Source organism: Solanum lycopersicum, chromosome 7, assembly GCF_036512215.1.
Source record: "Solanum lycopersicum chromosome 7, SLM_r2.1".
Lineage (NCBI taxonomy): Eukaryota > Viridiplantae > Streptophyta > Magnoliopsida > Solanales > Solanaceae > Solanum > Solanum lycopersicum.
Genome location: NC_090806.1, coordinates 57,003,548 through 57,026,426, shown reverse-complemented (window position 1 = coordinate 57,026,426; position 22,879 = coordinate 57,003,548). Strand labels below are relative to the sequence as shown.

The window sequence follows — 22,879 nt, the reverse complement described above, 5'->3', positions numbered from 1 at the left end:
TCTCATGCAGTTTGGCCACTGCTTTGGCCTCTCTGTCCATCACACTGCGAAAGCTACGCGGAATCTGAAAGGAGATATTCTATATGTCCTTCTTCAGCCACTCTTTGTAACCTTCGTCGTATCCAACATTGAATCGGTCCAGGGCGATAGTGTTTTTACCCATGCGCTTGGCGTTTTTCCACTCCCTAAGCATTTCCGAAGCGTCATGCACTCTGTCATCTCTGATGTCATACACATAAGCGCCGTGGTACACTTCTCTGGGCACAGTCTATTTTCTTTCGAATTGTCGCAAGACTTGGAAAGGCGCATAAGGGCGAATTCCCCGAATGCCTGGTAGAGGGAGCACGACACATCAGCGACTCTCCCCGACAACTTCCTTAAATATGAAACGGTCGAGCATTCATTGGAGGTCCTCTTCTCTCAATTCAGAGAAAATTTGGGCCCATCTCCCTCTGGTTCTCCTATTGTTCATATTTGCCCAAAATAGGAAATCGTTTAAGTCTTTGAGAGTGTTCTTGTTGTCGAGGGTGTGCAATTCTCGAGTTCCAGTACCTTTCGCCAAATGTATAAGAATCTGCCACTGGAGGAGCAGATTACACCCTTGGAAATATCGGTATCCTTCTTTGCACTTACCCAAGGCCCGATACATGTCCGATAATATTACTAGGGCTATGGGGTAGTATTTTGTTGTTCCTTGATTTTCGTATCCTTTGAACAACATGTGGACAAGCGTTATGATTCTGGTGTTGATGCTCAAACTCGGGCCGTGCGGGAAGACCATTGTTCCCAGCAATGCCACGATAAACGCTAGGGGACGGACCTCATTCCACTCCCTGTAGGAAATCTTAAACTCCCGATTATATGCGGCGTAGAAACTCGCGTGTCCGAATCTGATATAGAGATCTCTGAACATCACGTAGGAGTCCTGACACCAATAGGTGAAGTCTTTTCTTAGTCCCAACCAATCCGCGATATTCTCTACGGAAGGTTTGTTGGGGATGAAAATATCCTCTTGTTTTCGGACTCTCCTCTCTAAGTCAGTGCCCACAGTGTCTATGCAATCCCTTATCTGTTCTAGCATAGGGGTAATTTTGGTCGTTCCGAAGTGTCCAGTACCCCGTAAGCACCTCGATTAACTCTGTCCAACCATCCATGTGTATCAGCTCGGTTAAGGCCCCTACATACTTGTTAAGGGTTCGCCTATGATCTCCGTCTAAGTCGTTGTGCCACATCGTAAGCTGAGGCGGTGCTGAGATGACCATATCGAATTTGGGGAAGCGGTCCATATCTGTAAAATAAAACCCGTTAGATTTTCCCCTACCCACAAGTTGGTTTTCACACATACACTTATTCGAATGTCAAACAACATAATGCGTCGTGAGGTCGAAGACCTTAGACGTGATTTTGGCGGTTTTCTACTAAAATGGACTTAATACGCCTTGGGTATTAAGTCATCCTAGGTTGATGCCTAATTCAATTTTGGTTTCGCTCTATCTTAGGCTTTCTAGAGTTGTTTTCAAATAGACAGTCACCCGAGTCGGACAAACATCGGGGTGGAGCTATCGAACAACGCCGGATGACCACATTCCGACTATTTGTTTGATACTCCCAAATGATTTCTTGGGTGTATCTGAAGAAAGTCGTGGTAAGCCGCGTAACTTCCGTTTCCTAATGCAATCTATTTGCCGTTTGGCGGAAGTTATGCCATGAAATGCAATTTTTGAAAACTAAAGTATTTAAACATTTAGAAAATTATTGCAAGTAGTCAGATAAAGTTAATCTTTAGGGTTAGAATCCTCCTTTCCCCAGCGGAGTCGTCATTCTGTTTTATCGGAAAAATATTTAGAAAAGGGTTTATTGGTTTTTTAAAGATTTTTTTGACTTTTAGGAGTCACCACTTAATTTTTAAGAAAAATTAAGAAAACTTGTTTCCAAATGATTAAACAGAAAATCGTTTGAAAACCTTTTAAGGGTTCGGGATTCCTAGTAGCGTCTTAGGAAGGTGTTGAAAGCACCTATGATGCTCCGCTAACTACGGTTTTCCAGCAATTAACTACTTGACTATTTTTTAAAAGACTTTGCAAATCTATTTTGAAACTAAATCTCTTAACTCTAAACGAACTTGCAAAATATTATTGTTTTAAGATTTCGTTTAAAGTTAAACTTTTTAAAAAAAAATTGACTCTAAGCAAACTTGTGAATTTAAAACATCTATCAATTTTACGTCTTAAGTTTGATAAAGCAAAAGGCGTTCGATGGGATTTGGAGTTTCTAATCCTAAACTAACGGCATTCGAGTCAAAACGTAAGAAGATAGTAAAGAGAGAGAGAGAGAGAGAGATTTGGATCCAAATTCATGTTTTGTTCGCCTTGACCGAATTTTGGACCCACCTGTTTTGGGGATTTTGAACCATTCACCTGTCCTAATATAAACATACAAAATAAATTACGAGAAAGTAAAGCGACAAGGGCTTATGTGTAACGACCTGGTTAGTCGTTTTGAGCAGCAGATTTTAATTCTGGAAAAACAGGCTGAGGCAACGGACCCCACAACGGACCGTCATGGGCACGACGGGCCGTCGCAGGGTCTCGTTTCAAAGCACTTAGAAAAACTGAAAATTGGGTACTGAAATCGACTCTCTGAACTTCGTAACGGAATGGCAGGACGGACCGTCATATGTGTGACGGACCATCACAGATTCTTCTGAGAAATTGAGTCTCTGAACTCTGTGACGAGCAATAGGACAGACCATCGCAGGCGCGACGGGCCATCACAGACCGCGCAATCCCAATCTGGGTCGGATTTCTTGATACGTTTTAAGGGACGTTTTTGACTATTCTTGCCTTAATTATAAAGTTAGTGGGTTAATGTTAATAAGTCTAATTACTTGGGGGTTAAAAGAGGTACCCTTAAGTTAATTAGTGGGGCATTATTGCCATCTTTTATACTTAATTATATACTAATTAGGGTAAAAGAAAGAGGGTTGGAATAAGAAAAAGAAAAGAACAGAAAGAGAGAGAAGGGAATCGATAGAGAGAGAGACGATCGAGAAGGGGAAACACAAAGCTTTGGAGAAAATTTTCTTGCTCGATCACTAATCTTCGGTGGAGGTAGGTTATGGTTTTCATGCTTTCATAGTAAACTCTTAATAGAGAATGATATGTATTGATAGTATTGTAAACCCTGCTATGTGCTTAATTGTATGCATGCATGAACATGATTATATAATTGTGATTATACTAAGCATGATGAAGTTATTCAATCCCAAATTTGGTAAAAAAAAACCTAATCTCTTTTTAATGATGATGCCTTGGTAAGGGAGAAGGCTTGATGAGTTGATAGAATGACATTAGGGGATCGAGTGTCACGAACCGACACGTAGAATTAGGGGATCGGGTGTCACGAACCGACACGTAGAATTAGGGGATCGGGTGTCACGAATCGACACGTAGAATTAGGAGATCGGGTGTCACGAACCGACACGTAGATTTAGGGGATCTGGTGTCACGAACCGACACGTAGATTTAGGGGATCGGGTGTCACGAACCGACACGTAGATTTAGGGGATCGGGTGTCACGAACCGACACGTAGATTTAGGGGATCGGAGTGTCACGTACCGACACAAGAGGATTAATGGATATGAGGGAGCGGAGTGTCACGTACCGACACAAGAGAAATAAAGATAATGAATCTTGAAAGATATTAATATACTCAATCTAATGAACATGATTCCCAAATGAGTATGGTATTGAGGCTTGAGTCCTCATGTGTGAACTTGACGGTAATTGTTAATGATATAGTACTTGTTGTTGCTACATGTTGAGTATCATAGTTGATTTTATGATATTACTTGGTATATATTGTTTTCTATTTTGAGTTGGCCGATTATATCTACTCAGTACCCGTGTTTTGTACTGACCCCTACTTTTATGTTTTTCTTCTTGTTATTTGTGGAGTTCAGCAAACGCGCCGTCGTCTTCAACTCAACAGTAATTCTAGCCAGTCTTCGTCACACCGGATCTTCAGGGTGAGCTAACCCTTCTAGCTTGGACTGGATCTTCTTCCTCATGTCTTGATGCCTTGAACTTCCGGCATGGACTAGCTTTTATTTGTTTTAGCTTTTTAGAATACTCTTAGTTTAGTACTTTGATCATAGATGTTCTTGTGGTGATGACTTCCAGATTTTGGGGATAATAATAGTTATTGATTTTATTTATGAGTTTAAGTCTTCCGCATTACTTTCTGTTTATATTATATTGAAATGTTAAGGTTTAGATTGGTTGGTTCGCTCACATAGGAGGGTAAGTGTGGGTGCCAGTCGCGGTCCGGATTTGGGTCGTGAATAACTTGGTATCAGAGCATTAGGTTCGTTGGTCTCATCACACAAGAACGAGTCTAGTAGAGTCTTAAGGAACGGTAGGGGGACGCCTTTACTTTTCTTTGAGAGGCTATAAGACTTTAGGAAAATTCCATTCTTTCTTTCTTCTTTCGTGCTATTACTTGGGTCCAATTGGTATCTAGGTGATACAAATTGGTATCTGACCATCTTCACTCTATTTCACAGATGGTTAGAACTAGAGCAACGACTACGCCAACACCAACACCAGCACCAGCGGGACAGGGTGTGTCTGAGCCAGCCACTGGGGTTGTAGCTCGAGGAAGAACAGAGGTAGAGATAGTCATAGTAGAGGCCGTTATTCTGGAGGACGTGGTGGTCGAGGTAATGGTGGTCACCAAAATGGCCGAGGTGATGGGAACTACATCACAACATGGTAGGGGCAATGGACAGACAAACGATAGGGCCCATTGTTACGCTTTTCCTGGGCAGTCTGAAGCGGAGGCATCTGATGCTGTCATCACAGGTAATCTTCTGGTTTGTGATTGCATGGCTTCTGTATTGTTTGATCCTGGATCCACATTTTCTTATGTATCTTCCTCATTTGCTAATGGTCTAAATTTACATTGTGAATTACTTGATATTCCTATTCGTGTTTCTACTCCGGTGGGTGAGTCTGTGGTAGTTGAAAAGGTATATAGGTCCTGTTTGGTGAACTTCGTGGGGAGCAACACTTATGTAGATTTGGTTATCTTAGAAATGGATGATTTTGATGTAATTCTGGGTATGACTTGGCTTTCTCCGCAATTTGCGATCTTGGATTGTAATGCTAAAACGGTGACGTTAGCCAAGCCTGGGACAGTTCCGTTAGTGTGGAAGGGTGACTACACTTCCAATCCGGTGCGTATCATCTCCTTTCTTCGTGCTAAGAAAATGGTTAGTAAAGGGTGTTTAGCTTTCTTGGCACATCTCAAGGATGACACTACCCAAGTACCTTCGATTGAGTCGGTTTCGGTGGTCCGCGAGTTTCTGGATGTGTTCCCTGCAGATCTTCCTGGTATGCCACCAGATAGGGATATTGACTTCTGTATTGATCTTGAACCGGGTACTCGCCCCATTTCTATACCCCCTTATAGAATGGCTCCCGCAGAGTTAAGAGAGTTAAAAGCCCAACTTCAAGAGTTGTTAAACAAAGGCTTTATTAGACCAAGTGCATCTCCTTGGGGTGCTCCGATTTTGTTTGTAAAGAAGAAGGATGGGAGTTTTCGGATGTGCATAGACTACCGGCAGTTGAACAAGGTAACCATAAAGAACAAGTACCCTCTTCCTCGCATTGATGACTTGTTCGATCAGTTACAAGGTGCTTGTGTCTTCTCTAAGATTGACTTGAGATCCAGTTATCATCAATTGAAAATACGGGCAACGGATGTGCCAAAGACTGCTTTTCAAACGAGGTATGGGCATTACGAATTTGTAGTGATGTCTTTTGGTCTTACGAATGCCCCTGCTGCGTTCATGATCTTGATGAACGGGATTTTTAAGCCATATTTGGACCTCTTCGTGATCGTATTTATTGATGATATACTGATATACTCAAAGAGCAAGAAAGAACATGAGGAGCATTTGAGAATGGTATTGGAAATTTTGAGGGAGAAAAAGCTTTATGCCAAGTTCTCTAAGTGTGAGTTTTGGCTAGATGCAGTGTCCTTCTTGGGGCACATGGTTTCTAAGGATGGAGTGATGGTGGATCCTTCTAAGATTGAGACAGTGAAGAATTGGGTAAGACCTACTAATGTGTCAGAAATAAGGAGCTTTGTTGGGTTAGCTAGCTACTACCGCCGATTCGTCAAGGGATTCTCTTCTATTGCTTCCCAACTGACGAACTTGACTAAGAAGAATGTTCCATTTGTATGGTCGGACGAGTGTGAAGAAAGCTTTCAGAAGCTCAAGACTCTGTTAACTACTGCACCAATTCTCACCTTGCCAGTGGAAGGTAAGAATTTCATTGTCTATTGTGATGCATCCTATTCAGGTTTGGGTGCAGTGCTAATGCAAGAGAAGAATGTGATTGCTTATGCTTCAAGACAATTAAAAGTGCATGAAAATAACTATCCAACTCATGATTTGGAATTGGCTGCGGTAGTGTTTGCATTAAAGCAATGGAGACACTATTTATATGGGGTTAAGTGTGAGGTCTACACGGATCATCGTAGCCTTCAGTATGTCTTTACTCAGAAGGATTTGAACTTGAGACAAAGGAGATGGATGGAGCTACTAAAGGACTACGATATCACTATCTTGTATCATCCTGGAAAGGCGAATGTTGTAGCGGATGCTTTAAGTAGAAAGGCGGGAAGCATGGGAAGTCGAGCTCACTTGCAAGCTTCTAGATGCCCATTGTCTAGAGAGGTTCAGACTCTAGCTAATGACTTGATGAGATTAGAAGTAAATGAGAAAGGAGGATTGTTGGCTTCTGTGGAGGCAAGATATTCCTTTCTTGACAAGATTAAGGAAAGACAGTCTGATGATGAGAAACTGCGCAGAATTCAAGATAAGGTATTGCGAAGAGAGGCTAAGGAAGCACAAATCGATGAGGAAGGTGTTTTGAGGATCAAGGAAAGGGTATGCGTACCCCGCGTCGATGATTTGATCAACACTATTCTGACAGAGGCTCATAGTTCAAGGTATTCGATACATCCGAGTGCAACCAAGATGTACCGTGACCTAAAGCAACACTTTTGGTGGAGTAGAATGAAGCGTGACATTGTGGACTTTATTGCCAAATGTCCAAATTGTCAACAAGTAAAGTATGAACACCAAAGGCCCGGAGGAACACTTCAGAGAATGCCCATTCCAAAATGGAAATGGGGGAGAATCGCAATGGACTTCGTGGTTGGTCTTCCAAAGACGATGGGTAAGTACGATTCCATCTAGGTGATTGTTGATAGGTTAACTAAGTCTGCTCATTTCATTCCGGTCAAGGTGACTTACAATGCAGAGAAGTTAGCCAAACTTTACATCTCGGAAGTGGTGCGATTGCATGGGGTTCCACTCTCCATTATATCAGATAGAGGTACGCAGTTTACTTCTAAGTTTTGGAAAACACTACATGCGGAATTGGGTACTAGGTTGGACCTTAATATCGCGTTCCATCCTCAGACCGATGGTCAGTCTGAGCGAACGATTCAAGTGTTGGAGGATATGCTTCGCGCATGTGTGATAGAGTTTGGTGGCCATTGCGATAGCTTCTTACCCTTAGCGGAATTTTCATACAATAATAGCTATCACTCAAGCATTGATATGGCTCCATTTGAAGCATTGTATGGTAGGAGATGTAGGTCCCCCATTGGTTGGTTTGATGCGTTCGAGGTTAGACCTTGGGGTACTGATCTTTTGAGGGATTCGATGGAGAAGGTGAAATCTATTCAAGAAAAGTTTCTAGCGGCGCAAAGTAGACAAAAAGAATATGCAGATCGAAGGGTTAGAGACTTAGAGTTCATGGAGGGAGAACAAGTCTTGCTGAAGGTTTCGCCCATGAAAGGGGTGATGCGGTTTGGTAAAAGGGGTAAGCTAAGTCCAAGGTACATTGGACCATTTGAAGTACTTAAGCGAGTAGGGGAGGTGGCTTATGAGTTAGCCTTGCCTCCAGGGCTGTCCGGAGTACATCCGGTATTCCATGTGTCGATGTTGAAAAGATACCATGGGGATGGAAACTACATCATCCGTTGGGATTCAGTTTTGCTTGATGAGAACTTGTCTTATGAGGAGGAGCCTATTGCCATTCTAGACAGAGAGATTCGCAAGTTGAGATCAAGGGAGATTGCATCCATCAAAGTTCAATGTAAGAATCGACCCGTTGAAGAAGCCACTTGGGAGAAGGAGGCGGATATGCAAGAAAGATACCCACATCTGTTTACAGATTCAGGTACTCCTTTTCGCCCTTGTTTTCCTTCTTGTGATCATTCGGGACGAACGATGGGTAAATTGGTATCTATTGTAATGACCTGGTTAGTCGTTTTGAGCAGCAGATTTTAATTCTGGAAAAACAGGCTGAGGCGATGGACCCCACGACGGACCGTCGCAGGGTCTCATTTCAAAACACTTAGAAAAACTGAAAATTGGGTACTGAAATCGACTCTCTGAACTTCGTAACGGAATGGCAGGACGGACCGTCATATGTGTGACGGACCATCACAGATTCTTCAGAGAAATTGAGTCTCTGAACTCTGTGACGGGCAATAGGACGGACCGTCGCAGGCGCGACGGGCCGTCACAGACTGCGCAATCCCTGTCTGGGTCGGATTTCTTGATACGTTTTAAGGGACGTTTTTGGCTATTCTTGCCTTAATTATAAAGTTAGTGGGTTAATGTTAATAAGTCTAATTACTTGGGGGTTAAAAGAGGTAACCTTAAGTTAATTAGTGGGGCATTATTGCCATCTTTTATTCTTAATTATATACTAATTAGGGTAAAAGAAAGAAAGTTGGAATAAGAAAAAGAAAAGAACAAAAAGAGAGAGAAGGGAATCGAGAGAGAGAGAGACGATCGAGAAGGGGAAACACAAAGCTTTGGAGAAAATTTGCTTGCTTGATCACTAATCTTCGGTGGAGGTAGGTTATGGTTTTCATGCTTTCATAGTAAACTCTTAATAGAGAATGATATGTATTGATAGTATTGTAAACCCTGCTATGTGCTTAATTGTATGCATGCATGAACATGATTATATAATTGTGATTATACTAAGCATGATGAAGTTATTGAATCCCAAATCTTGGTAAAAAAAAACCTAATCTCTTTTTAATGATGATGCCTTGGTAAGGGAGAAGGCTTGATGAGTTGATAGAATGAGATTAGGGGATCGGGTGTCACGAACCGACACGTAGAATTAGGGGATCGGGTGTCACGAACTGACACGTAGAATTAGGGGATCGGGTGTCACGAACCGACACGTAGAATTAGGGGATCGGGTGTCACGAACCGACACGTAGATTTAGGGGATCGGGTGTCATGAACCGACACATAGATTTAGGGGATCGGGTGTCACGAACCGACACGTAGATTTAGGGGATCGGGTGTCACGAACCGACACGTAGATTTAGGGGATCGAAGCATCACGTACCGACACAAGAGGATTAATGGATATGAGGGAGCGGAGTGTCACGTACCGACACAAGAGAAATAAAGATAATGAATCTTGAAAGATGTTAATATACTCAATCTAATGAACATGATTCCCAAATGAGTATGGTATTGAGGCTTGAGTCCTCATGTGTGAACTTGACGGTAATTGTTAATGATATAGTACTTGTTGTTGCTACATGTTGAGTATCATAGTTGATTTTATGATATTACTTGGTATATACTGTTTTCTATTTTGAGTTGGCCGATGATATCTACTCAGTACCCGTGTTTTGTACTGACCCCTACTTTTATGTTTTTCTTCTTGTTATTTGTGGAGTTCAGCAAACGTGCCGTCGTCTTCAACTCAACAGTAATTCTAGCCAGTCTTCGTCACACCGGATCTTCAGGGTGAGCTAACGCTTCTAGCTTGGACTGGATCTTCTTCCTCATGTCTTGATGCCTTGAACTTCCGGCATGGACTAGCTTTTATTTGTTTTAGCTTTTTAGAATACTCTTAGTTTAGTACTTTGATCATAGATGTTCTTGTGGTGATGACTTCCAGATTTTGGGGATAATAATAGTTATTGATTTTATTTATGAGTTTAAGTCTTCCGCATTACTTTCTGTTTATATTATATTGAAATGTTAAGGTTTAGATTGGTTGGTTCGCTCACATAGGAGGGTAAGTGTGGGTGCCAGTCGCGGCCCGGATTTGGGTCGTGACATTATGCCCATTACAAATGAAAATACAATTCAGGAAAATAAAGGGTCTTCTTGATCCAGCTCCTTCAGCTCCCTGAATCCTCACGCTGGTCGAATTCAACATCTATCCACTGAACTTTATGGGATTGACTCGGAAAGAGGAAACTAAGCCTTTTATGGCTTTCTCCAAAAAGAAACCGAGAGAGGGGGAATGGGAGTTCATGATGAACTCGAGGCCAAATTTCATGCAACACGAAATAATGAATAGTCAGAGATAAATGACATGGAATAAATAAATAAAATATGAACAAAAACTAATGAGAGAAACCAACTCAAATAAAAAATAACGGAGATAAGATGAACGATATGCCAAGGACGGTTAAGGAGATGAGGCGAATTTCATGATGAAAGACAAGATAGTGTCAAACCAGTAGTAAATAAACTCTAACAGAGATGCTCCAAAATGTCTAGACATATGTTATTTGGTCACTTTTTAAACAGAAGTAAGACAGACCATCTATCCCCCTAAACTTCTATGGAAGCTTCAAACAATATCAATAGGGAGTTCATTAAGATTGTAACACAACTAGATGGACATATTGACTCCTCCTCCAAATAACCATGAGAACTAATACTCAAACAAAATTTTTCAAACCAACTTAGAATTAAAAGGCTTAGCTGCCATAACAAGAACTTTTGAATATAATAATCAATCACATGCTCAAACTTAAATAATAAACAGTGAGAGAAAAACCAAAGTACCCCGACATAAACTCCCGACTTTTAACGAAACTCAAACAAATTTTACAAGTCCTAAACTCGAACTCGACACATTCCTTTTATAAGTAACAATTTGAACATATGCACGAATCGAACTGGGCACTAAGTTGATCGCATGACATAAACTCGTCACCTAGACAAACTCATATTCAAAACTAACGCCAAAACACTAGATTTCAATGTACATGATAAACCTAATAGTCTTCTAAAGGTGACAAGTTGGGAGGGAGTCAAGGCAGGCTACCAAGTCGAATAAATAAACCTCTAATGGAAAAATAACATGATAAATCGAACGATTTGTGCTATAAGGTCAGGCACAAATTAACAAAATCACATATAATGCTACTTGTTCACAGATAATCGTAGCAATGGACAAACCAACGAAGCTTGCTGCTCATAATGTCAAGCTACAATCACCACAACCACAAAAAAAATGTCGCCTACAAACAGCCTAACAAAACCGAAACGCTAATGTACAATCGAGTAAGAACACAGATGATCAAAACGAGAGCCAAAACAAAATCAAAATAGCAAAAACAGCAAACAACCAAGGCATTGCATTCGACGCTTGAAGCAAAACGTGAGTGTAAGGGGACATTACCTTTCTTCGAGTAGCAAAGCTGGGATGAGAATGAGCAGGGGATGTGGACGACTACCACCGTGCAAGCACGAATACCAGTCCACGCTCTGTCGACAAACAAATGAAGAACGAAATCCTACTCTAAACTTGTTTCCGACGTGGAGAAGATTCCAACATAAGATAGCTTAGACAATTTCCTCCTCTCTTTTCTAAGAACACGAAGCAGAACCCCTTTGTAAACACCTCTGTGATAAAGAAATCTAAACAAAATTTCTAATCCCCCCTGTTCTTCAAGAAACAGAAAAACCCCAAAAACTTCTTTGCTCGAAAGTTCTCGACTCTTTACCCACCGAAAATTTCGACCTCCAAATTTCCAAGCCTCTTCTAAGACAGACAAAAAAAAGAACTGAAATATTTTTGAAGATTTTCTCTACTCGAAATCTCCCAAACCCCAAAAATCAAACCTAAATTTTCCAACCTAAAAAAACTTCTTTTAGTTTTCTCGGAATAAACAGAAGGACCAAGAGAATTTTTCAAAATGAAATTTCCCCACCAAAATTCTCCAACCCTCTGTGATGAAATTCACTTTCCGAAAATCCAACCTAAAACTTTTTCAACAAAAATTCCAACCCCTTTTCTAAAGGAGAAAAGGGGTTTAAATAGAAGGAGAAAATTAGGGTTTTGAAGAGAAGGCATGGCAGATGAAATTCGTCCCATTTCTCATTTCGAAATTTGAAATCCCCTCCAAAGCTGAAGGAATATCCCATTTAGATGCTGGATTCCAACGGATTGAGGGCGATGTGGACGCTCTAGATCGATCCCTCATCCTTGCGAGGCGACGTGGTGAAATCTCGCCACCAACGACAAACTTTTTCAGCCTCCTTTGCTGCCAGACCTGCGTGAGTGTACTATCGTACGAGTCGCAGAAGACAACGACACAATGGAGCCGTTGCACAGCTCGCGTGAGAGAGAGGAGGAGAGAGAGGGGGAGAGCGTGGGGGAGACGCGGGTTTCTGGGAATTCTTGTTGGGTTTCCATTTTCGGGTGTTTTTTTTCTGGGTTTCTGTTGGGGGCGCGCGTCTGTTCTTGGGGGGATTTCAGCGTGAGGGGCTGGGTGGAGAGGAAGAAAGGAGAAAAGGGATGGGGCCGGGTCGGATAGGTCGAAGGGATTAAGTTTAGTGTTGGGTCGTTGAGGAATTGGGTTGGATTAGGGAAAATGATATTGGGTTGCTGAGTTTAAAAATTGAAAGAGGGAGAAGCGGGCCTGGGAATTAAGCAAAATGGGTTAGAAGTGGGCTGCTGGAAATGTTGGGCCTGGATGTTGGACTTGGGAAGTTGTGGTCTGCTGAGAATGGAATCAATTAAAATGGGGAAGGGGATTGGGTTAATTTGATGAATAACCAATTAAAATGACGAATTTTGCATTAACCAATTAACCAGCTTTTTTATTTAGCAAAATAATTATTAAAATCGCAAAAAGTGATTCAAAAGTGTAATTATAATTTAAATTAAACTAGTTTAATAAAACATTTAGATGTATATTTTGATGTTTTTTTGAATAATCATAAGATATACTAATTATATACATAATTGTGTAAAAAATATATTATCGAAAGTTATGTTAAACGTATTCGAAGCAACATAAAATTCATGTATTTTATTATATATTCGTAAAATTTATAAAATTAATTAATTTAAATTATTTGGAAAATTTAGGAAGCTCGATAATTAATTTATACCGACGCGGGTCAAAAATTGAGTGTCAACATCACCAAATCAGGTTCTTCGTCTAGTTTAATATCTAAATTTTTATAAATACATTCAACTAAAACTTTTGCACCATATTCTTTATATTCGGTGTTGAAAAGAGTTGCGGTTAAATAAATTTGAGGGTTAGAAAAAAATATTTCTTAAATTTTGTAATCATAACTTCAATAGCAGTGGTAAGTAAATTATTTGTTTGATATTTAGAAAAGGTAGATGAAATCTCACATATGTGAACTAAAATTTTAGAAATAGTAGGATAATATATTCGAGAAATTTTTTTAGTAGCATCATAAAATGATTTCAAAAATATTCTAAGTTCATTTACTTCATCCTAATCACTATCATTATGTTTAAATTCAGGATAATCATTATAATTATTAAATAGCATAGTAATAGGTTGTCTATATGTATAAGTGTTGCGGTCAAAGCATACACGCACGTGCACGTGATCGTACAAGCAATATAATGGCCCTTGTTAAGGAGCCGAATGTCGTTCCCACAAGGGACTTCAGTCTAGACTATACTAACTTTTCCAACTCTCATCTTCAATCCAAGTGCAATTTCCAGATTTTATAAAAAATGTTAAATTGTAATTATATGTAACTAAAAGTAACTATGGTGATTCAATTTCTTAAGTTTCAAACAATAATATGAGAAACATCTAGGACTACAGCTTTTATCAGGAATCATGAAAATTGTTATCTTTTACTAAAGATTTTCTTGAAATTATATCCTCGTTGAACCACAGGGTTAGATATATGATTATGGTCTCTCGACCTCTAATCGAATACAACAGTTACCACCCTAACTACATTGTTGAGCGCGGATAAGGTGAATAAGAGTTGATCATTAAGTTATCTTCCTGTATGGTGATCCAAACAAGATTTCTAGGTATACATCTATCCTAGAAACGAATCAACTCTAGCTATTTAGCGTCAACTGAACTTCTTACATTCCATGTTATATCCTCTTATTTCTATCTCGATTTCAATTTGGACAATGAGTTTATTTCTATGGTGGTCAATCATGAAATTCAAAAAACAAGAACATAAGAACGAATCATCGATAACTCATAGTAAAATCCTTAACAACCTAAACAAGTTTCATTCATCATGTAGCCACAACCCTAGAACTAGGGTGTTTCGCTACTCATAATCTCCAAAACAATCATCCAATGTATATAAATCATTCCCCAGAATTTAAAGATGAAAGATAGAATATAATCCTAAAAACTTTCAGAGTAGCGTTCGTGATTCTCCCCATTCGAAAATTAGAAAAAAGAATGATTATAAAATTATAATAAGGCCCTATTTATACTAAAGTCGAATTTACCAAAATAGGGCTCCAGGCGCGCGACCGCAAAAGTCTTTAATTATTTGGATCAATACGGAGGCCTTCAGCGCCACGAGGAGGTAGTACGAAATCCTCTGCCTCAAAATTTAATTCCAGACTTAAGATTCTTCAACTGGTTGCGCGACGCGGAGACTACACGTAGTCTACTGCTTCGAAATAAATAGCTTGATAATCCTCTCCCTTCTGTGCGACGCGTAGCTGACACTTAAATGCCTTTGAGGCATTTCTTAAACTTCATTTTCTCCACTTCCTCCTTAGATTTTCAGGTCGCTTTTTTTCCCTTTTTGTGCACATTTTTTCACATAGTCTCCCTACACAACTAATCACGTCAGTTAGTTCAGAAACACAACATTAACCCAATATGACAAGTTAACCTAAATTTAACGACTTCAAACTAAGCCTAATAATGGGTAAAATTAGCACTATGGGCACACAAATATGCCTAAGATCAATAAGCAACTTCAAACATATCATAAAAGGAATTCCATCTATTTTTTACATGCTTCAGAACTTTTTTAAACGAAAGTTTGAATGCGTTACAAAGCTCTTTAAATTGATTAATTCTAATACTATTATTCATATGAAAAATATAAAAACAAGCATTATCAATTTTATCACAACTATTTTCAAATAATTTCATACCTTCACTAACAATCAAATTTAATATATGCGCAACATATCTAGCATGAAAACATATTTATTAATAGGACAAAGTCTATGTTCTAGCATATTAGTAGCATATAAATTAGCAGAAGTATTATCTAAAGTAATACTAATGACTTTATCACAAAGACCGAAAAAATTTGAAATTTTCATTACTGTAGTAGCAATACACGTTCGAGTTTTTTTCTTTTGACAAATTTTATAACCAATAATTCTTTTTTGTAAATTTCAACTATACTCAATCCAATGCGCAATTATAGTTAAATAATCAAAACCATTAGGACTACGACCCATATAAGTGGTAATAGCAACTTTACAATCCATCGGTTCAAAATAGGCACACAAATATTGACAATGTTTTTCTTGAAATTCAAAAATATTTCTTTTACCATGATTCTTGATAAACCTTTAAAACTAGGACTATATGTTTCACGAATATATGCAATAAAACCTGGATGTTCTCCAAAATGAAAAGATAAACAACAAACAACAACCATTTTAGCAAAAAAAAATCGATAACAATCCTTTTTATAGGTTTGATGTGTAAGAGGACCACTTGAGTTCGAAGTATTTCATTCATCTAGAAGCATATTTGATCCTCTAGCCGATGCTTCAAGCTAGAATTTTCACCAACTTCAAGAAAAGACATATATACAAATCACTCTTTATTATGCTTGTTAATCAAATGTTTTTTAGTCCCCCCATTGAATCTCCATTCTCACCAGATGTATATTTAAAATGTTGTTTACAAATATTACATATACAAAAAGTTTTTTCATCATTCAAATAACAAAATTTTCACACATGTAATTTTAAAGAACGTTGTACCTTGGTCTTACCTTTGGTTGAAATAATAGGGGGACAAGTAGCTCCAACCGGAGATGAAACTTCAGTACCTGTACTATTGAGGTTAGGACTAGTTGGTGTATCATCTAGATCTACTTCTTCATCTAAATTTACTTCTTCATTTTCTTGATTAATACCATAATGTCTTTCATAAATTTCATGAGGAATTAAAGGAGTATCCGAATTAATTTCTATAGGATCGGGACGGGGCAAATTAGTTTCATTCACATGCGTAAATTCATCTGTATTCATTCTAACAAGAGGAAATTCAGATTTAGAAAAACTACCACCTTTATTATTATTTTTGTAATAGTATTTTTTACTGATTGTACAAAACATTATTTACGTCCACTTTTTTTAGGGAACTCCATAATATAAAATTATAAATTATAAAATACGAAATTTGACAAGAACAAATAATATATAATAAGAACAACTTTAAATTACAAATAAAAAATACAAAAAATAAATATAAGATTAAAGAATGGCACGAAGTTACCAAACGTTTGTGTAAGAACAAATGATTATAATCGAACATTAAAAAATTTATGTCGAAACTTAAAATTTGAAGAAGATTCCTCCTTCAAAATACACCAAATGACATTATGATTGAAATGTAGAACTTAAATATTGAAAGTTTGAAATTTTGAGAAAGATAATCATTAAAACATAGAAACTTAAATGAAAATATATTATCAAATTTATGTATATATAGCTTTTAGAAATTGTTTGGGAATTGTCATTATAGGTTGGAATTAAAGAATATAGCCGTTTATACAAAATGGTCATTGGGCGGCTAATTTCAACTTTTTCCAGTGTTATAATTTATGGAAATCAGAGATTGACCATTGAAAAATGGGGATTGGGGAATAAAGGCATGGGGAGTGGGGACTAACTGGCCATTGGAGAATGGGTATGGGACAACAACTTTATATTAAATCAAAGGGCAGGGGCGGCAGCTTTATATTAAAGTTGCAAAGGCAGGGGGGAGGGCCGCATGGGTCAGGACCTAGGGGTAGTTGGGTAGTATTTACTATTTAATATAAAATATACAATATAAATTAATTAATAAATATTAATTAATCAGAACCGAATCGCGATTTCGTTTCGCTTCTTGTATTAGTTCACGGTGTCCCGTTCTGTCCCGTAGACAATTGAATCGGGACGAACCGGATGGTAGTGGACTGGTACCGGTACAATCCGAGTTGTTGCCCAACCTTAGTGTATACTCACCAGAAGAGAGTAAAAACCAAAAAAATAATGAGATGAAACTTTTCTTTTGCGATATTTTTTTATTAATTATACAAATAATCTTTTGTTTTATTGTTATTTTTTTTCTTCTCCTTCCCGAGCTTCACCATTGAAGGAGAGCTTGAAGTTTTTTTTCCTTCTTTTTTGCTCTCTTTTCGTTTTTCATTTAGATTGAATTTTGACAAAGAGATTCAATTGTAACTAAATAACACAATCTAGTACAAAAAAATGTCGTTTCACTCACAAAAAACATTCCATTGCTAACGGAAGCAACAACAGATTTTGTTGTTTCATCCTCAGATTTCTTCTCCTCCTTCTTGATCGGCTGGCATGAGAAGATCCAGGAATATGATTGCGACTTCAAAGATAGAATCACCAACATTATCTCAATTAACCCCTGATCAATTTACGAGGACCAAAATTTTGTTAAGACCAAGCAAAAATAATCCAATTTGCGTTTGGAGAAATTTTTTTTGTTCTTTTCAAATACAACCTAGGTTGATTTGGAGAGAGATCAAAGACAACATACAATAAGAAGACTTTGATAGAAATTTTAATTTGAAAAAAATTAATTTTGGAAGCGGATTTGATTTTTCAGTTTTAATTTTGATTTAGTGTTGTATATGATATTGTAGCGATGGTGGCCACTCCACAAGGGTGCAGAACGGAAGAAGACCAACAAATGGGTTAAGCATAATAGAATAAGAAAGAAAAAGAAAGAATAAAACTAAAAAAATTTAAAAAATAATAATAAAAACAACGATTAGGAAATTATATAAAAATTGACAAGTGGCAAATAATAATTGTTGTGTGCTTACACCTTCTTTTTTTATAAGTGAGATTAACTAAAAAATGAGATATTTATCACTTTTAAATTATTTAGTGGTGTACTAGGACCCTTATAAAGTTTGAGTGTCTTTTTTTTAAAAAAAATCATTGAATAGGGTAATTATCGATTTTCTCAAAATATATCAACAAAGTAGATTATAAATAATATTTTTATCTATAAATAAAGTAAAATTATATATTTATATTATGGAAGTTTTGTTTGGGTTTGATTTGACTTTTTGTTTTGAATACCGAACCAAACCTGCAACGACCTGAACCCATCATTATGGAAAAGTAAATGAAGAAATAACTGGGGCTAGAAAACTCTTTTGTAGGAACTTGAAATTCCCAATCTAGTCCAGATTTGGATGAAATCGGAGGCATTTAGGTGTAGGGAAATCTAGTAATGAATGAGAGTTCTAATTGTGAATTTTATCACATGAGTGGATAACTAAGAAGATAAAGAACCAGTAGCACTTTACCCAATCGAATTTGAACGAGTAGAACTCCTGAAAATGATTTTTTCGTGAATGAATACATTTTGTCGTTGCTGAGGCCGCTGTAGCGGGATTCAGGTTGCTAGAGTGGCACATCTGCAACGGGATGGATCCGCTAGAGTGGGTCAGACGCGTTATAAAGTCGCTAATAAATCTTTAAAATGATCATATTTGGTATTTTTCGACTTTTAGGGCTAAGGAGGCAACCCAGATGAGTTCTTACCAATTTTCACCATTTTTTAGGCTAAAGTAAGATTTTAACTCCCCAAATTCATTTTTCAATCCGTGGAACCTATTTTCTTTGGTTATTATCGATGGGAAAGGGTTTTTATCTAAGAATTATGGTGAAAAAACTCTAATTTGGGTATTAGGATCTTGGATTTGGTCTAGGGTTATTAAATTTGTTATAATCAGAATAATTAGACCTTTAATTGTTGGTTCTTACGTATATTAATTGTTGTAGATCTAGAACAAGCGGAAAAAATTTGGAAAGGAAAGATTCAAGTGCCTAAGGGATTCAAGCTTGGATTCAAGGTAGGTGATGATTGTGATTTCATGTTGGTGTGTTATACGTTTGTTATTGCTTCATTATAATGCATGTATGCATGTGAATGTTGCATTATTTATCACACACTATGTAAACGAGTATGAGCGAATAATTGAAAGGCATGAATCACCTCTTGTTGTGTGATCTTGATAATGTACATGTGTATGTGATTATGGTGTATTGATGAGATCAGATTGCCACGTTCCGACATACTAACTTGGATCGGTTATCACGTTTGAGTATAAAATTTGAATCGAATTGCCACGTTGCAGCATGCTAACAGTTTGACTTTGGATTCCGTGAGAGACCAACTACTCGTGATAATTGTATTTATTGTTTATGAACTATGACTTATGACTTCACAAAGAGTTCTACTTAGTGTGAGTGGGGGAGTGAGACTTCGTTCATGCATTACACAAGTGGACTTTAAAATTGGTTGTGGTGCGGTTGGTTCTCTTATGCTATGAAAATTGTGTTAATCAATGGGTTTGATATTCGGTATGTTACATGATTATACTGTTGCTTTAACTTATATATGTTTCACTTATTGAGATAGTCGGGTGATCATACTAGTACACAGTGGTTGTAAAATGATTTTGCACTTATTTTGTTGAATACAGTGCATCTTCTAATGGCTATTGACAAACCTCGTTTAGAAGATGAGTGACCGTTCGAATTTAAGGGTGAGCTAGTTCTTCGGGGTCTGCCTTGAGTTCTCTTTAAGTCCACTCTTTTTGGACTCAAACTATTATTAAGGTATTAATGTTTAGCTTTTGGGGTGTACTCCTTGTTCTTAGACTTGTCGTTGGTAAAGTTATGGTACAATGACTTTTGAGTTCTAAGCATATTTTCTGCATTGTTTTAGTTTATTTAACTTGCTTCTATAACTTAAATACCTTAGTTTTAGATTATTTGCTTTAGTTGGATGACAGTAGTGTTTTACCTAAGGGAGAGTTAGGGTGTGTGTCAATCACGACAGGTTGGGTCGTGACAAAACCAAGAATGATCGATTTTTTTCAACGCCAAACCAACCAAATCAAACCACAAATCAATTTTTTTGGTTTGTTTGATTGGTTCGTCGGTTCGGTTAGACTTTACGGTTTGACTTGTACACCCTTACCCCTAACCATCCATTATGACTTATTAGTTTGAGAAACTCACCGTCCAAATAATTTAAGCGGAGCTTTCAGAAATATCCACTATAATAAACTTAATTATGTTCTATAACTATAATTTGCATATTTACGGCTTGTAGCTACAGTTTAAGCTATCTCGTTGTATAATTCTAGAGTTTGTATAATTTACAAGTTTGTATAATTCGCAAATATATTTGTATAGTTCAATTATTTTTGTATAAACTTGGAATCACGAATTAATATAATCACAAGCATTTGAAGTGTAAACAATTATACACTTTTAATAATGTAAAAATTTAAGAAATCCCATAGTGTAATTCAATAATTACATTCTGTCCCGACTAGTTTAGTAATTACAAAAAATCCCTTAAAATTGTTGAGTCGTGATACTTTAGAATGTAGTGATACATGGTAACTTAAAACTGTTAAGAAAAAATAGGGGATAAAAACGGTAAATTTAATGTTGTTACTAAAACAGCTTAATTTGTGGTAACAGATCATTAATCAGCATTAAATTAGCACTTAATTGGATATTAATTTCAAAATTTGAAAATCAAAGATTGTATCAGTTATTTTAAAAATAATTTGTTTTACACAGTCTGTTAAATTGGAGCTACCAAAATTTTGTTGTTGTTGCAGTGAATTTTTGAAGATGAATACTTCGATTTTGATGAGACATTCCGGAACGAATTGCAGTATGAAAGTTACAAAATTGATGGAATCGTTGTTGGAGATTCAATTTCATTTTCTAATCTCAAAGCAGCAATTGTGGCCGAGTTGGATATTGAAATTCGATACATTGTAGAAGGTAACTCCTGTCCGATGAAACTTAAGAACGATATGAGTGTTAAACTATATTTTGAACTGGAAAAAAAAACGAGCCTGGATTTTCAATATATCCATTATGTATTGACACAATTGAGAAGAATAGTGGTACTGTACATAACTTTGATGGAAGAAGTGGAGAAATAACATGTGTAGAAGGCACAACAAATGATACACAGGCTTTGGCAATAGTTGAAAATAGCTTATTTGAGTCACATGAAAATGCAGAAGTTGGAGTTGAAAATGTTATAATCAATTCAGATATTGTTGATGTGAAGACAGGTCAGATATACAAGGATAAAGCAACACTTGTAGATGTGATGACGAAATATAAGATAAAGAACAACTTCAATTGCAAAGTGAAGAGGTCTGATCAACAAAGGTATGACAGTGTTTTGATATTTTAATGTATCATGTGTTGTTTTGTAATTTAATTAGTACATGAAACATTACTGTTCTATATGAAAACCTGCATGTTTCATATGTTATTTTATAATCTAATATATCATCATTTCAGGAATTTATTTTTGATACATTGAAATAACTATATTTGATACTTGAAAGTACTACTACTGATATAGTAAGGACTGTATCAGTTTAAACAGTCATATCACAAATAGTGGATAATTTTCATAAAATTTTGATAATTTTCTTAAAAATTGGTTGATAATTTTTGTGTGATTCATTGTTTGATTACTTTAAACATTATTGTTGAATATATTATATATGATGCATTTGATATGTGTATTAATATGCTTAAAAAATGTATGCAGCTATGTGTTGGTATGCTTTTCAGACAAATGTGGTTGGACTATGAAGGCGTCGTGCAGGAAAAAATCTGATATATTCATTGTTAGAAATTTCAATAGTGAACATACGTGTCCGATAAGGGAGAGGGTATTAACCAAAGTCCAAGCAACAGTGAGATTTGTAAGTGGAGTGACAGCTCCAAAATTGGTCAATTATAAACGAATTTATACACCAAGGGATATAATTGATGATATTAGAGAATATTATGGTGTTGAAATATCTTACCAGCAAGCATGGCGTGCTAAAGAACGTGCACTCTCCATGATTAGGGGAAAACCATCTGCAGGATATAGACGGATGCCGCGATACATACACATGTTAAAAACTGTGTATCCAGATTCTTATATAAGAATGCATAAGACTAAAGAGGATGAATTTATGTATCTGTTCATCGCCTTAAGACCATTCATTAGGGGATTTAAATACTGCAGACCAGTAGTTGTTGTGGATGGTGCACATCTGAGTGGAGCTTACAAAAGGACATTTGTATCAGCAAGCACACTTGATGGCGCAGGTATTTTTTATTTATAGTAATGATGTCTTTTTATATATTAAGTATCAAATAATATACTGTGTGTGTAATCAGGTTGCATATTTCCATTGGCATATGGTGTTGTTGACACCGAAAATGATTGTTTGTGGACATGGTTTTTCGAACAGTTCAAACATGCATTTGGCGATAGAAAAGATATGTGTGTTGTTTCAGATAGAAATGAGAGTATCATGAAGAGTGTAAGGATTGTGTTCCCCGATGTACCTCATTATGAATGCATCGGGCATCTTTGGAAGAATGTATGTTTGGAAACTTCAAAAGGAGCAGAAAGGCCATAAGTGAT

The 22,879-nt window shown here is 37.2% G+C and overlaps 1 protein-coding gene across 1 annotated transcript; it reads left to right on the top strand.

Moving 5' to 3' along the window:
- Positions 1-5,123: 5,123 nt before the first annotated feature.
- On the top strand, positions 5,124-22,874 carry LOC101263434 (uncharacterized). The gene is made up of 5 exons (XM_069287436.1): positions 5,124-5,273; positions 21,105-21,216; positions 21,462-21,615; positions 22,007-22,557; positions 22,630-22,874. The coding sequence occupies exons 1-5, from the start codon at positions 5,124-5,126 to the stop codon at positions 22,872-22,874; spliced, it is 1,212 nt and encodes a 403-aa protein (XP_069143537.1).
- Positions 22,875-22,879: the final 5 nt, after the last annotated feature.